Source organism: Aptenodytes forsteri, unplaced genomic scaffold (genome assembly GCF_000699145.1).
Source record: "Aptenodytes forsteri isolate BGI_AS27 unplaced genomic scaffold, ASM69914v1 Scaffold88, whole genome shotgun sequence".
Classification (NCBI taxonomy): Eukaryota; Metazoa; Chordata; class Aves; order Sphenisciformes; family Spheniscidae; genus Aptenodytes; species Aptenodytes forsteri.
The window spans coordinates 2253686-2266305 of record NW_008795948.1 but is presented as its reverse complement, the minus strand read 5'-3'; the positions used below and the strand labels follow the sequence as shown (position 1 = coordinate 2266305).

Here is a 12620-nt window from a genome sequence, read left to right as displayed (position 1 = left end):
TCACTTTGAATACAGAACTTTTACTCGTTGTATTGATTTACAAAATTGCTTTCATTGTTGCCTTTTTCTTTTTTAATTATGTAAAGTCTGCAGCACACTTGCCAGAAATACCTCAGGAAACAGTAAACGAATGTAAAGCAAGACTGGAAAAGAACCCTTCTAAGGATCTTTTTATGGATTGTACTAGGTAAGTTAAAAATGCATAGTGCTAAGTTTGAGTATCACAAGAGAAATTCGTGTGTTTCTGAGAGAAGTGAAAGGTGAAGTTGTTACACCCAGGAGTATTTGGTCTCTGAAATGAGTGTAGGTAAGAAATTTGGAACAGACTTATTAAAGGACTAGGTTTCCTTCAGATGTGATGTAGATGTTTGACTTTTGCAGAGCTTTTTCTTTAATGCTATTTTTGCATAAAATCACACTATTATCTGCTACCAAGTATTCTTTAAGTTAGAATAGTATTTCTCTTTATTATATCTTACCTTTTGAGTGACTTCTCTTCCATGACAAAGGTACTTAGAAAAATATGAAGTTATGAACTGGAGCTTGAAAGGTTTCTGAATAATGTTACACAATTTATGGTTCTTGAAAACAGGTTCAACTGAGGCCAACAGTTATATTCCATTAAGATGGCTGATTAGAGGATCGATTGTGATAGTTAAACAAATACAACTTGGTTTTGTTCTGAAGTCATGAAGTGGTATTTCACACAGCAGCAGCAGGGAAGGCTTTTCTTGGAGGGACAGTACATGTTTACCAGTGTTGCATGTCTTTCTAAAGCTTTTATGTTTCTAATATTACTGGTTCTTCAAGGCATGCTTGATCATGTCTGAAGGATTACAACACGTTTTGTCACTGCTTGGGTCATCTCCCTGGCAACAAAAATAAGCATACTTTATAACAACCTGAGATTATAAGATTGAAAGGGATGTGTGAGAACACCTAGTAAAACATGTCTCAAATGGAGGATCTGTCATGTAGGTCATCTCCTTTCCTTTGTCCAATAAATATCTGAATACAGTTTGAATTACTTGTTTTCCTCCCACCACCCCCTTGGTGTATTTAATTTAAGGGGAATTATAAGGTAGCTGGTGTCCAGGTTTGGATACGGCATTTAGTATTTCAATTTCAAGTCCTAGAATAAAATTTTACTTACCAGTCTCCAAAGAATGTATGAAAACTTGTGGATACTTTTCTGTAAATATCTTTCAGAGGACATATTTGTGGGGTTATACATGCATTGCGTAGCTACTGAGAGGCTGATGTTTAGGTGGGCTTGAAGACACTTCATGAGAATGCAGAGGTCAAACTTTCTAGTTACTATAAGTAACAGTAGTTTGGCATTCGCTAGTGTTTTGACAGAAACAGTTTTCTGTGACAGGCACTCACTTTGTGAGACATCTAGGCTAAAACCATTGCTGAGCACAGTGACAATGTTTTTCTGCCTACAGCTTCATTGATACATTTAATAGGTTTTAATAGATTGATAGCACCTTCTGCTTCATCAGTTTTTTCAGTATAAGACTGATTTTATTTTCCTGTTGCTAGAATTGTCCATGAATACCTAAGCAGAAGACCTTTTAAAGCTTACCAAGACAGTGTGTATTTTTCCCGTTTTTTACAGTGGAAATGGCTGGAAAAGTAAGTTTATTTATAATGTTTGCATTATAATTTTGCTTTACGTTGTGGCCAATTCTTATGCTAGAAATGCTATAGAGCCCTAATAAATGACACCGCCTGTCTAAGAAATTATGATCTGAAAGACAAGATGTAAAGGATGATGTTGATGGGACAGCGAGAGAGCCAATACTCCAACGGAAGCATCTGTCCAGGAGTCTTTAAGTGGTAAATTTGTATTGGGTAAATGCAAATTTATTATCATATGGATATATGTTTGGCTGTCAAGTGTGCATGGGAAACCAATCTTTCTCAGGAATGCTATCATCCTTTAGTTTCAAACTTGGTCTAATTAGTGGTTAATAAGCAGATTAATCTAGTTTTATAACCCACTGGGTGACTGGGGAACTAATCAATTTTTCAGGGTGGTACAGACACAGATCTAGTAATTCCAAGACAGCAAGATTTGTATATATCAGAATCTAGTTTGAGCTTTTAAATCAATACTAAATGAGCGTCCAGACTTTTTCAGAAGGCTGAAATTGGTACAAATTGATTCTAATTCAGCATTGCTGGGTATCATGATGACATATTCAAACATTAAGGTGCTTGAGCATTAATTTTATGGTAAATTCCAATTATCCAGTGTCTTTGACTGAATTAGTAGCAAAAGCCAGGAAGAGAACTAGGGAAGTTACTCAATTAAACCAAATTCTCTAACAAATGAACCTCCATTTGTTGTCCTGAGAACAAAGCTGCGTTAACAATGAATGCTCTTTTAAAACAAAACAAAAAAACCCCAGCTCACCACCGTGAAATAGCCCTGCTCTGATACATGTTTAGGAGTGTTTTAGCATAGAATGGCTGACACCTTTACTGTCTCCAGTTATCTGTTCCTCTTCCACTACATCAATACCTTAACAATTCGGCTCTTGAACTGCTGTTGCATACCACAACTCTTTCTTTTTTGAAAAAGCCAAAGAGCAAACCAAAATCAGAAATGGTTTACCTTTTAAATGCTGTATTGTAAGCAGGATCTCATTGAAACGCAGCCTACATGTCAGCATACTGCAGCTAAGGGAGACAACTGGAGGTGATAAATTGACGGTTGATGAGAACAGATAAGGCTCTAACCATAAACAACTCGGGGCCTAATTGATCAGCTTTTCTTCCTGCTATTGTGAATGTCTGATGACCACATGAGGGAGCCAGTGTTTCTAATCAGAGCACCCCTTTCATTTGAAATTCAGCTTATTATAATATTGTCTTCATGAGGTCAAGGCAACTGTTGTTCAGTGAGATGTTGTAGAACAGGAAGGAGAAAATGAAGACAGACCTCGGGGTGGGGAGGGGATTACTAACTCTTGTAATTCCTGTTGCAGTAATTGTTTCTTTCTGTTAATCAGGCAACCGGTAACCAAACACACATTTAGGCATTATCGAGTACTAGGCAAAGGTGGATTTGGAGAGGTGAGTACAGAAGTATCTTTCTGTGAGGCAATCCTTAAGAAAAAAAAAAAGGTTAATACAGAGGAGGAGCAGTTTTTTAACTCTTGACTCTAACAATCTACATTTGACACATCACCTGGCAAAATGTTGTCAATCCAAACTGCTTTCTTTTAATGTGTTAGTTTCAGTATTGTAAGTCATGCACAAAGTTGGAGAAAACTTCCATTAACTAACAACAGTTGCTTCTGTTTAGAAATTTCATTTGGCAATGAGAATGTAGTTTCTACTTAATAATTTTGTAGAATATTCATGAACCTGATAGGAAAATCTATCGATTTTATTCATTCTGTTTATAACTCATTGTTTTTTTTTTTCCCCTACATGCTTTAATCAGAGCCCTATCTTGAACGGGAAGGAGGGTTACTAAATTATCATTATCTTTCTCCCACTTGATTATGGCGTGGATGTTTGTCCTTTGTCCTGCTTGCCTAGACGTATACTGTTACCACAGTCAGGTGTTTCACCAACACAAGATCCACAGTTTTACTGAACTATTCAACCCCAACAAAAATGGGTTTGCTCCTGTATAATCACTTTTTCTACTTCTGTTACAACTTTTAGTTACAGCCTTTATACCCTTCAAAGTTGTTTCATGGGTGAAAGCTCTGTATTGATGCTTACAGACCTTCATTTTCTGAGATCACTCAAGAGTGTGAAAAAAGAAAATAAAATTTTATCTTCCTTGAAAAAAATTCTAAAAAACCCCTAGCATCTCTGATACACCTTCCTTCTTTTTTAGGTGTGTGCCTGTCAAGTACGGGCAACAGGAAAAATGTATGCTTGTAAAAAGCTAGAAAAAAAGAGAATAAAGAAGAGGAAAGGAGAATCAATGGCTCTAAATGAAAAAAGAATTCTAGAAAAAGTGAATAGTAGGTTTGTAGTAAGTATCTACTTCTGATCTTATTCTCAGAAGTTTGTCTTGCTTTGTTTGCTTCATTTCAGACTCCTCCAGGAGCTTGTGGGCACAAGACATTTTTTAATTATTTAGAGAATGCATGACTGCTGAGATAAATGATTGTTATAATAAGAAGTATGTTTTGTGTGTGATTGTGAGTAGTTCTGTGCAGAGGGCTTTTTTTATCCAATATTGAATTGGTTTTAGTCGGCCTGCTTTATTTCTCACTTACAACCAAAACATTAGGTTGTGTTTCAGCATGCTGATGCCACTGAATCTTTGTCCTCTGTTTAAAGGTGAATAGATTATTCTGTAGTACTCAGACTTGAATAATCGCTTAAATTCTATTTCTGCTGCAGTCTATGACTGAGTAGTATGTTTGTCTATGTTTAATAAAGAGGATATTCCATATACTTTATTCCATCCTATTTTTCCTTCTCTGTCTTTTCTTCCAATGCATTGCTCTCGGTTTTCTTCTCTTACCCCCTTCTTCCCTCCCATACGCCTATTTTCTTATAATTAATGCTGATTTCTGATTTCATTTTTGGAGGTCATTCATAAATGCACTTACAAAGGGGTGACTTCATGAGAGTCTGCCGTTTAATTGCCATTAGAAGTTGCACATCCTGTATTTCTGTGACTTTTAATAGTAGAGTTTTTATATCCTTAGGTATTTTCATAGTATTTGTTACTCTATTGCTTATACATTTCAAGATAAACATGAAATTTGACTAGTGTATCGATTCAGGTTAGTTATATTGCTTTGCTGTGTATTAAGGCTTAAAGAGATATCTTGGATGTGAAACAATTAACATAACTTTTTAATAGAAATTCCACAGAATGAGAGTGGAACCTGATACTATCATGTTATGGTCTGTTAGTAGCTCTAATTACTAAGCAGTGAAATAACTTAAAATGATCAAAGATACACCAGGTAAACTTTCCCCCAGGTAATGTATTTTTTTTTAATTGAATTGTTGTAATTTAAATGTTAATTTTAAATGCATTTTGCTTTGTTTTTAAATCCATTTACTGATAAATTTTGTACTGCTGTTCAGAGAGGATTTTAAAGTACCTGTGTTAGAGGGCAGTGGAATTTATTTATAAACAAATACATACATATGTATGTATAAAATACATATGTATGTATTTTCTGATAAGCTCTATGTATTTAAAAAAAAACCTGCAGAATACTGCCAGCTAAAAGAAAAGTTAAGAACCTGCTGGCCAGATACATTAATGTATTTTAAATGATTATAAATAATGTTTTTGTATAAATATGCTAATGTTATTTTCTCACAAGGCTCATGGGCTTGAATTGATTGAAACGGAATCCAGAAATTACCTGAATTGATCCAGAAATTACTAGTTGTAGAGATAAGAGTGAAACTTCTATTTTTGAGTATTTTTTTTCAAGATATGTAAATATTACAAATCAATAATTGATCAAGGTTGAATTTGAAATCACTTTATAGGATTGAGCGTAAGTTATTTTCCTCTTGCTATCCAATGTTTTTTTTGATGCAACAGAGAAGAGCTAGATCTAGAACCTGCATTATTACTGGGTTGGAAGTGGGTGGATAATTTGTCATGCCTGTGTTACAAGTGAAGTCATTAATAGCTCGACAGGTCAGTTTAAAACCACCAAATAGGAACCCTTGCCCTGAGTAGCTGATTTGTATATTTATTTCATTTTATTATTTAGTATTAGATTTATGCTTCTGAAGGAAGAACTACTGAGTTATGGCCTTTATGTATTTGTACTGCATTTAAAAATACATTTATTGAGTCAAAAAAACCCTACTGATTTTTACCTAACTTATACTTAGCTTACATTAGGTAAGTATGTTTAAATCCCATTGCTTTCAGTACAAGTTAGTTAATCTCTGTAGGTAATTTTGAAGATCCTGCCAGATGATCATCAGCATAGCATAGCTTTTTCTATTGAAACTGAGTTTGTAACTTAAACAACATATGTTAAATTTTGCAGTATGTTACATTGTTTTAAAATTGTTTTTCTTTAAATTCACAACTCTGCTTTAAAACTTTAAATACACTTTAAAAACATTTACCTAAAACCTGAAGGAAAAAAAAAATGGTGTTCTTTCTTCCCTATCAGCACCTCATTCCAAATACAGTGAGAAGAAAGACTAAAGAGCTATACTAAGCCTTTACTGTTGGCAAGTTCTAAGCCAGGGAAATATGCAGTTATTTGGGGAGGCGGGGGAGGAATAGAAACTACACATTTGATCTTAAATAACTTTTTTAGTTTCTCTAATGTAGGGCAACTTTGAGTCTTGTAGAAGTTCAGGAAGATGGTTTGACCATGCATAATTCCTGAGGTATTAATAAAATAAGGTATATGCACAGGTTATCTTTACAAAGAGTAATACAGATAACGTGCAGCTGAGGGACATCATCAATAAATCTATTGTCTGGATGGAGCTCTATGGTATCTAAACAGATATGTCACTAAACTTTTGTATGGTGATGTAGGCTTTGTGTATACATGCAAATTAGTCTGAATTCCTTTGTGTCTTCCAGTACTGGACAGGAACGATTCTCTACTTGGCTGTTCTGTTCTTTTTTGTTTTAAAAAAGGATTCATATGTTGCTTGTACAGGAAAAAAAGAGCTGTGAATTGTATTGGGGTTTACGAATGAGTAATGGTCGTCTTCTCCCCCTGCCCCATTTTTAGGTTAGTTTATCCTATACATATGAGACGAAAGATGCCCTGTGTTTAGTATTAACCATAATGAATGGAGGGGATTTGAAGTTTCACATATATAACATGGGAAATCCTGGCTTTGATGAAGAAAGGGCTATTTTCTATGCTGCAGAACTGTGCTGTGGTCTGGAGGATTTGCAGAAGGAGAGAATTGTTTACAGGTGAGTGTCATCTACAGTCACTGGTACCTTGAATTTTCCATGTCTGTTCGGCATTGAATGTATTAATGGTTTTCTACTAAAATAAGTTTATACTTCAACTTCATAGTAAACGAAGCAAAAAAATTGTTTAGTTGTCCTTTTCATGGCGTGTCCTTCAGAATTACGGATCTTATTTGTCGTCTTACTGTTAATTTTGGTCTAGATATTCGTTATATTCTAAAACATTATAAAGTTGATTCAAGGTTTGTTTGTAAAATGATAGTACATGGTGATTTACAAAGCAAATTCATTAGTAATTCAAATAAATAAATAAGTTTTAGGAACATGGGATTGTATTCCTGCCCACTCTAAAGTAGAAGTTCACAGAAGGCTATAGATAGAAGTCCCTTGCTGCATTGCTTGTTACGCCCAAGAGGGTAAAAAGTCAGTTGTAATCCATATTGCCCTCTTTCTTCTGTTTTTATTTCAGGTTCCTTCAATAAACACTTTATTGCTTTTGAATTAATGAAACTGTCAGAAGCCTCATGCATTGTAATTGAGATTGTATGATCTTACTTCTTTTTTCTGTCTCTCTACGTGCATCATTTAACCCTGCCGGCACGCGTTAATATTACAGAACAAGCAAAACAAACTTAGTGGTGGACCAAGAACACCTTCTTTATCTTTCTGGTGTGTAACACCAAGCACCACTTGTTTTCAAAGAAGATTTCAAGTATAACCCTGCATAACTTTAATATAATGACTGTTAGTCTTTTCCCTCCCCAATATAGAAGACTAACATACACACAGCAGAAAGTGGCAGAACCACAGAGTAAATCAGGCTTATGCTGGTTGTTTTATGCGGTTCCCTAAAGAATTTGGCCAATCTTGCAATGTTACACAGTAGGTTTTGGCATGCATGTAGGAGGGAAGCAAGTATGAATGGTCTTGCTCATCATTCTCCTCATATGGATCAGCTACAAGTAGGTCATTTCACATTGTCCAAGTGAAAACAAAACTGATTGTTTAAAGTGCAAAACAACAACCAAAAAAACCCAAACAAAACAAAAACAACCAAAAACCCCACAGCTCTTGTGTTTAAGCCCAACTTGTTAGCTCTTTGCCTACAAGACGACCTTCAAACACGTTATGTCAAATCCTAGTGTTCTCTGTCTGTAATTCCAGATCTTGGAGTGGTCGTGTTTTTTTCTGGAGTGGTCTTGGTGTCTAGATCTCTGCCCTGTTTTGTGCTATCATGTAATCAGTTTCCAATTATTAAGAATTTGCATGGCCTTAAATTTATGAGCAAGGAAAAAACCAGTTTCACAACCAACTCTGAGTAAAATTGCCTCTTACTTAAAGAATGGGAATTATTTTTAGACCTCTATTCATAAGAAAATGAAGGCCCAAGAGACAGTTACCTGTACATGTGTTAGTAACTGAATAAGTTGTATGCTTGGAGGAAAAAGAAGGGCTTAAATTATCATAATACCTGAAGGCATTATTTAAACAATTCCGTGTAGGACATACTAAGGGAGTTCCTGCCCAGTATGTAAACAGATGAAAAGAGACTCTTAATTATACCATGTCAGCTCAACTACACTTGAGTACTAACACTAGAAAATGTTTGGATAATTTTATGCTCTCTGTAGAATTACTTTCAGCCTTGTGCTTTTTAATATCGAATGACCAGCTTTTTGTAAAACAAAGTCTTGTTTCTTCTCTTTTGCTAATGGTAGTTTTTTTCCTGATGGTCTTGATTTGTTTTTTCCATATGTATTTCTTTTTGTATCATGCATTTAGGAGCGTAGTTGTAAATTTTACAGTTTTAAAGTCAAGAAGCCAAAACAGGTGGTCATGGAAGTCTTTAGAATGTCACCAATTGCAGTGACATGTTACACGATCAAAATTCTCTATCAGGCACCTTAATGGAAATGCACGTAGGCAGCAATACTGTGATTATATATGATTAGTGAAACAGAAAGCTTGGGAAAATTTGCCATAATTATTTTATTCTCACCAAAGAAGTTATGCTGGCAACCTCCAGTCTTAATATTGTTGTGGGGGGGAGAACATAATGAAGCACATTTTCATTGATTCAATGATTTATTTTTCCAAATTATGGTAACTAGTATTTTTCATTCTCCAGGGCAAGAAAATACAGAAGCAATGTTTTTCTTATTTTGCTGTCATTTTGAAAGCATTTAATACTGGTAGGACCACTGAATTTCTGAAATTGGAGCTTGTTCTTGTTGCCATATCTCAAGATCTATTACTGCATTTGTTTTCCAGCTTTAAAGGAGGAGATTTAAACACTCTTTTTAGACAAATAGCTTAAACTGTTAAAGCGGACTTTAATTCTGTAACATACTGTTATAAAATATTTTCTTGAGAACATGTTTTTGTGGCTACCCATCTGTATATTCACAGTAAAGTGTACTGTAGAGGCAGTGGAAGAAGGGAAGTTCAGAACTTCTGAAAATAGAAATCCTTGGTGCAGACGGGTGTCAGCAGATAGCAGTAAAATCAGTTAATCTTGTCAGTTTGTTCAGTTCTAGAATGGCAGTTTTAATGTAAGTCAGTCATGTTAAAATTTATTATAAATCTATTATATTTGGGACGTGTCGCCATCAGTAGCAAAACGCCTCATAAAGTGGAAAAACTAGGCCTAACTCTCCTCTCCGTTAACACCAATTTCATTGTGTGTTTCACGTGTCTTTATACCAGTTATTACTGAATTTCAAGCAGTGGCGTTAGTGCTGTCTGCAGGACCCTGGAGTCAGTTGTGCCATTTTGTTAGTGGAGTTCCCACTGGATTAAAAGAACAGGTGCGGAGCTGGAAGGAGGGCCCCGCACTGCCCTGTGATAGCGATTGAGCCAGTTTGCTTGTTCAATGGGAGCTTGTGAAACTATTTGTAACTTGCCGTATGTTGCTGACATTAGAAAAATAAACAAACAGGAACAGGCAGTAGTGAGCTATTCATCCATCTGCTCCGTAAGAAGTCTGATAATACTTAGAGCAGAGTCAGGACTTGTATAAGACAGAATAGGGAACAAGTGCCTGCTTTCCAAAAGGGACTTAATTGCTGGAGTTTTCCTGCACGAGTTACCTGACTCCTCAAGAATGGTAGGGGTTTTTTATCAGATAAGCTGCTTGGATGCCTGGATTTTCCTCACAAATTCATGTAGGTGCCCATAGCGCCACTGAATGTGCCTGGAAGGTCAAAGATCAGGCTCAAAGACCTCTTGAAGCTGTAGTGGATAAACCAAGTAGCTCCTTGCCTGCCTCATGCCTGTGCTCGGAGTAGACATCTTTACAGTGAAATCCTCTGAAGGATTTTTATCCAGAAATTTTCTCTGTAGGAAGGTTGGTGTAAGCTATAGCAAAAGTAGACCAGTGCTTGTTTAGTCCAATTTAAAATAAATATATAATTTTTATCTAACTCTTTTTAATGAACCTCGTAGTTTTGTGAGCTTTGCAGTCCTCCAACCTTTCTCTGCTTCATAAAGGAAAACTGCTGCCTCTGTTGCTAGAATTGCATTGCTCGCTCTCGTTCTGAGCTTAGTTTTCAGCTCAAGTAGGCTGTTATCCAGTGCAGGACTAGCATCTGTGTATTCCAACAGAAACTGCAACTCTGGTCTCTCTTGTGGTGGAGGAAGGGAAGAGGGAGAAGGCTGATACCCCAAAGCTAGCATCTCGGAGCTAGAATTTACAGCTCAATGCTTCCAAAAGCTGACTTCTTTGCAAACGGCTAGGCCTAGAAACCAATAGCATTAAAGAGCTGGAGTTTTGGCTGGAAACAAGTTTTACTCTTGACTGTTGAGCGACCAAAATCATGTCAGAACAGAATTAGCTTCTATTAAGCAGCAGGTGTTGCTAGTAAGTACTAAGTTTTAGGTTAGGATTTATTCAGCCTTCTTGGAGATGGAACTCTTTAAACTTGTTTACTTGAGTTAACCTGAGCATATATTATGTGCTTTAAATTAGATGTGTTTCTACCTAAAGTTTGAGCTGAATTTTCTTTTTCTTTTTTGGTACGGGTGTGGGTTTTTTTGTTTTTTGTTTTTTCACTCTGATCTCTCCTGATTTCTCTGATATTGTAATCTCATATCTAATGTCAAATGATTAACATTATGGGGACTGCCTAGACTTAAAAGTATTAGGAGGAAAGTGTCTTGCTGACTTCTTTATACAGTTAATCTCATGAAATAATGAAACTTTAATCTGAATACACATACTTCAGAGCATCAATTTATCAGTATTTGGGGAAAAAAAGCATACAGATTTCTTGGTGAATAAATGTGTGTGTATATTTCTCTCATTTTGAATGTAAATTCTAGAGTTGTTCTCCTAAAATTGCTTCTTTTACATTATTTAGTCTTTTCTGCTTGTATACGAATAACTGTTATTGTTACAACTGTACATATACCCATATATGTACATAGTTTTTAATAATCTATTCCATTAATAACTGAATCTTTAGCCAAGTACTGATTTTTGCTTATTTCTGGCCTTACGATATTTATGGTGGAATAAATCTAAAAGACTGTATTACAGTCCACGTACTTTCTGATGCATATCACAATTATATATATAAAATATATTGTATGTTTTATGCATATATTCTATGCATATATATATTTATATATATAAAAATATGTATGTTCTCGGTAGCATCTGCTAGAGGATAAATCCTAGAAGTAACCTCTGAACAGCTTCTGATTCAGCTTCAGTGACTCCCCAAATTTTCCTTGAGGCAGCAGGGAGATCCAAGTATCCCATTGAGTTTCTTCTTTTTTTCTTAAAAATGTACAAAAAGATGCCTATAAAATGCAGAATTGCAACACTGAATTAATTGCCCTTTTTGCTATTTCCTGGGTCTTGCTAGCATTTAATAGCTAAAAAAATGTGAAACTTCAATGTTTACAGAAAAGTGATAGAGACTCTTAAAAAGTTGATTGCAAAGAATCCTAACTAGATACAAGTGTTCAGTAAGGTTTAGAAGCTGCATGTCTAAATTAAATGAATGGCGTTTGAATGGATGATATTAAGCCTGTGCTTAGTCTTAGGAATATTACTCTCTGTTGATATTCTGACACCCTGGCATGGAATATAGCAAGGGGTCAGCATCGAACTGCAGCAAGCACTGATGTATTTTACCATTGTGGAGTTGTATGGCTGATACTCTCAGGAGAAATGTCTTTCACTTATGAGCACTAATTTGGGTGTAAGTTGGTGGTTCTTCATATCAGGATTTTAGTGTTGTGTACAGGAAGTTTCTCATCTGTGAAATACTAATTGCTGTTGTTAATATAAGCGGATTAGAGAGTTGGGAAAAAATGGATCTCACGAGTTCTGTGGTTAAACTATTTGTATTATAGGTCCTCAACTTCACAACTTTTTTTGTATATAGGTGGAAACTGGAAAAATAGCTTTAATCAGAACCATGAAGGCTTATGTTGCCTCAGTTGCACTTGATGATGGCTAATAATTTTGCATTTGTATAATTCACATTTCTATTCTCTTTAATTTGTAGAGACTTGAAGCCTGAGAATATACTCCTTGATGACTGTGGTAAGTAAATATTAATTTTGAAATTGGGAATTACAAATCTAATTAATACTGTGCCAGAAATCAAAGGGATTTCTTCATAATAAAAGGGACCTGACTGACAAATGTTAACTTTAATTAGTAAAGAAAAAACTGCCCTTGCTTTTTAGACAGTAGGGGAAA

The 12620-nt window shown here is 35.4% G+C and overlaps 1 protein-coding gene across 1 annotated transcript in view; it reads left to right on the top strand.

Moving 5' to 3' along the window:
- Nucleotides 1-12620, top strand: part of GRK4 (G protein-coupled receptor kinase 4) — a 28303-nt gene that overhangs the window by 6608 nt on the left and 9075 nt on the right. The window contains exons 4-9 of the mRNA XM_009285382.2: nt 87-187; nt 1546-1638; nt 3021-3084; nt 3863-4003; nt 6717-6907; nt 12424-12461. Of these exons, the coding sequence (XP_009283657.1) occupies nt 87-187; nt 1546-1638; nt 3021-3084; nt 3863-4003; nt 6717-6907; nt 12424-12461 (628 nt within the window). The remainder of the gene's footprint in view (nt 1-86; nt 188-1545; nt 1639-3020; nt 3085-3862; nt 4004-6716; nt 6908-12423; nt 12462-12620) is intronic.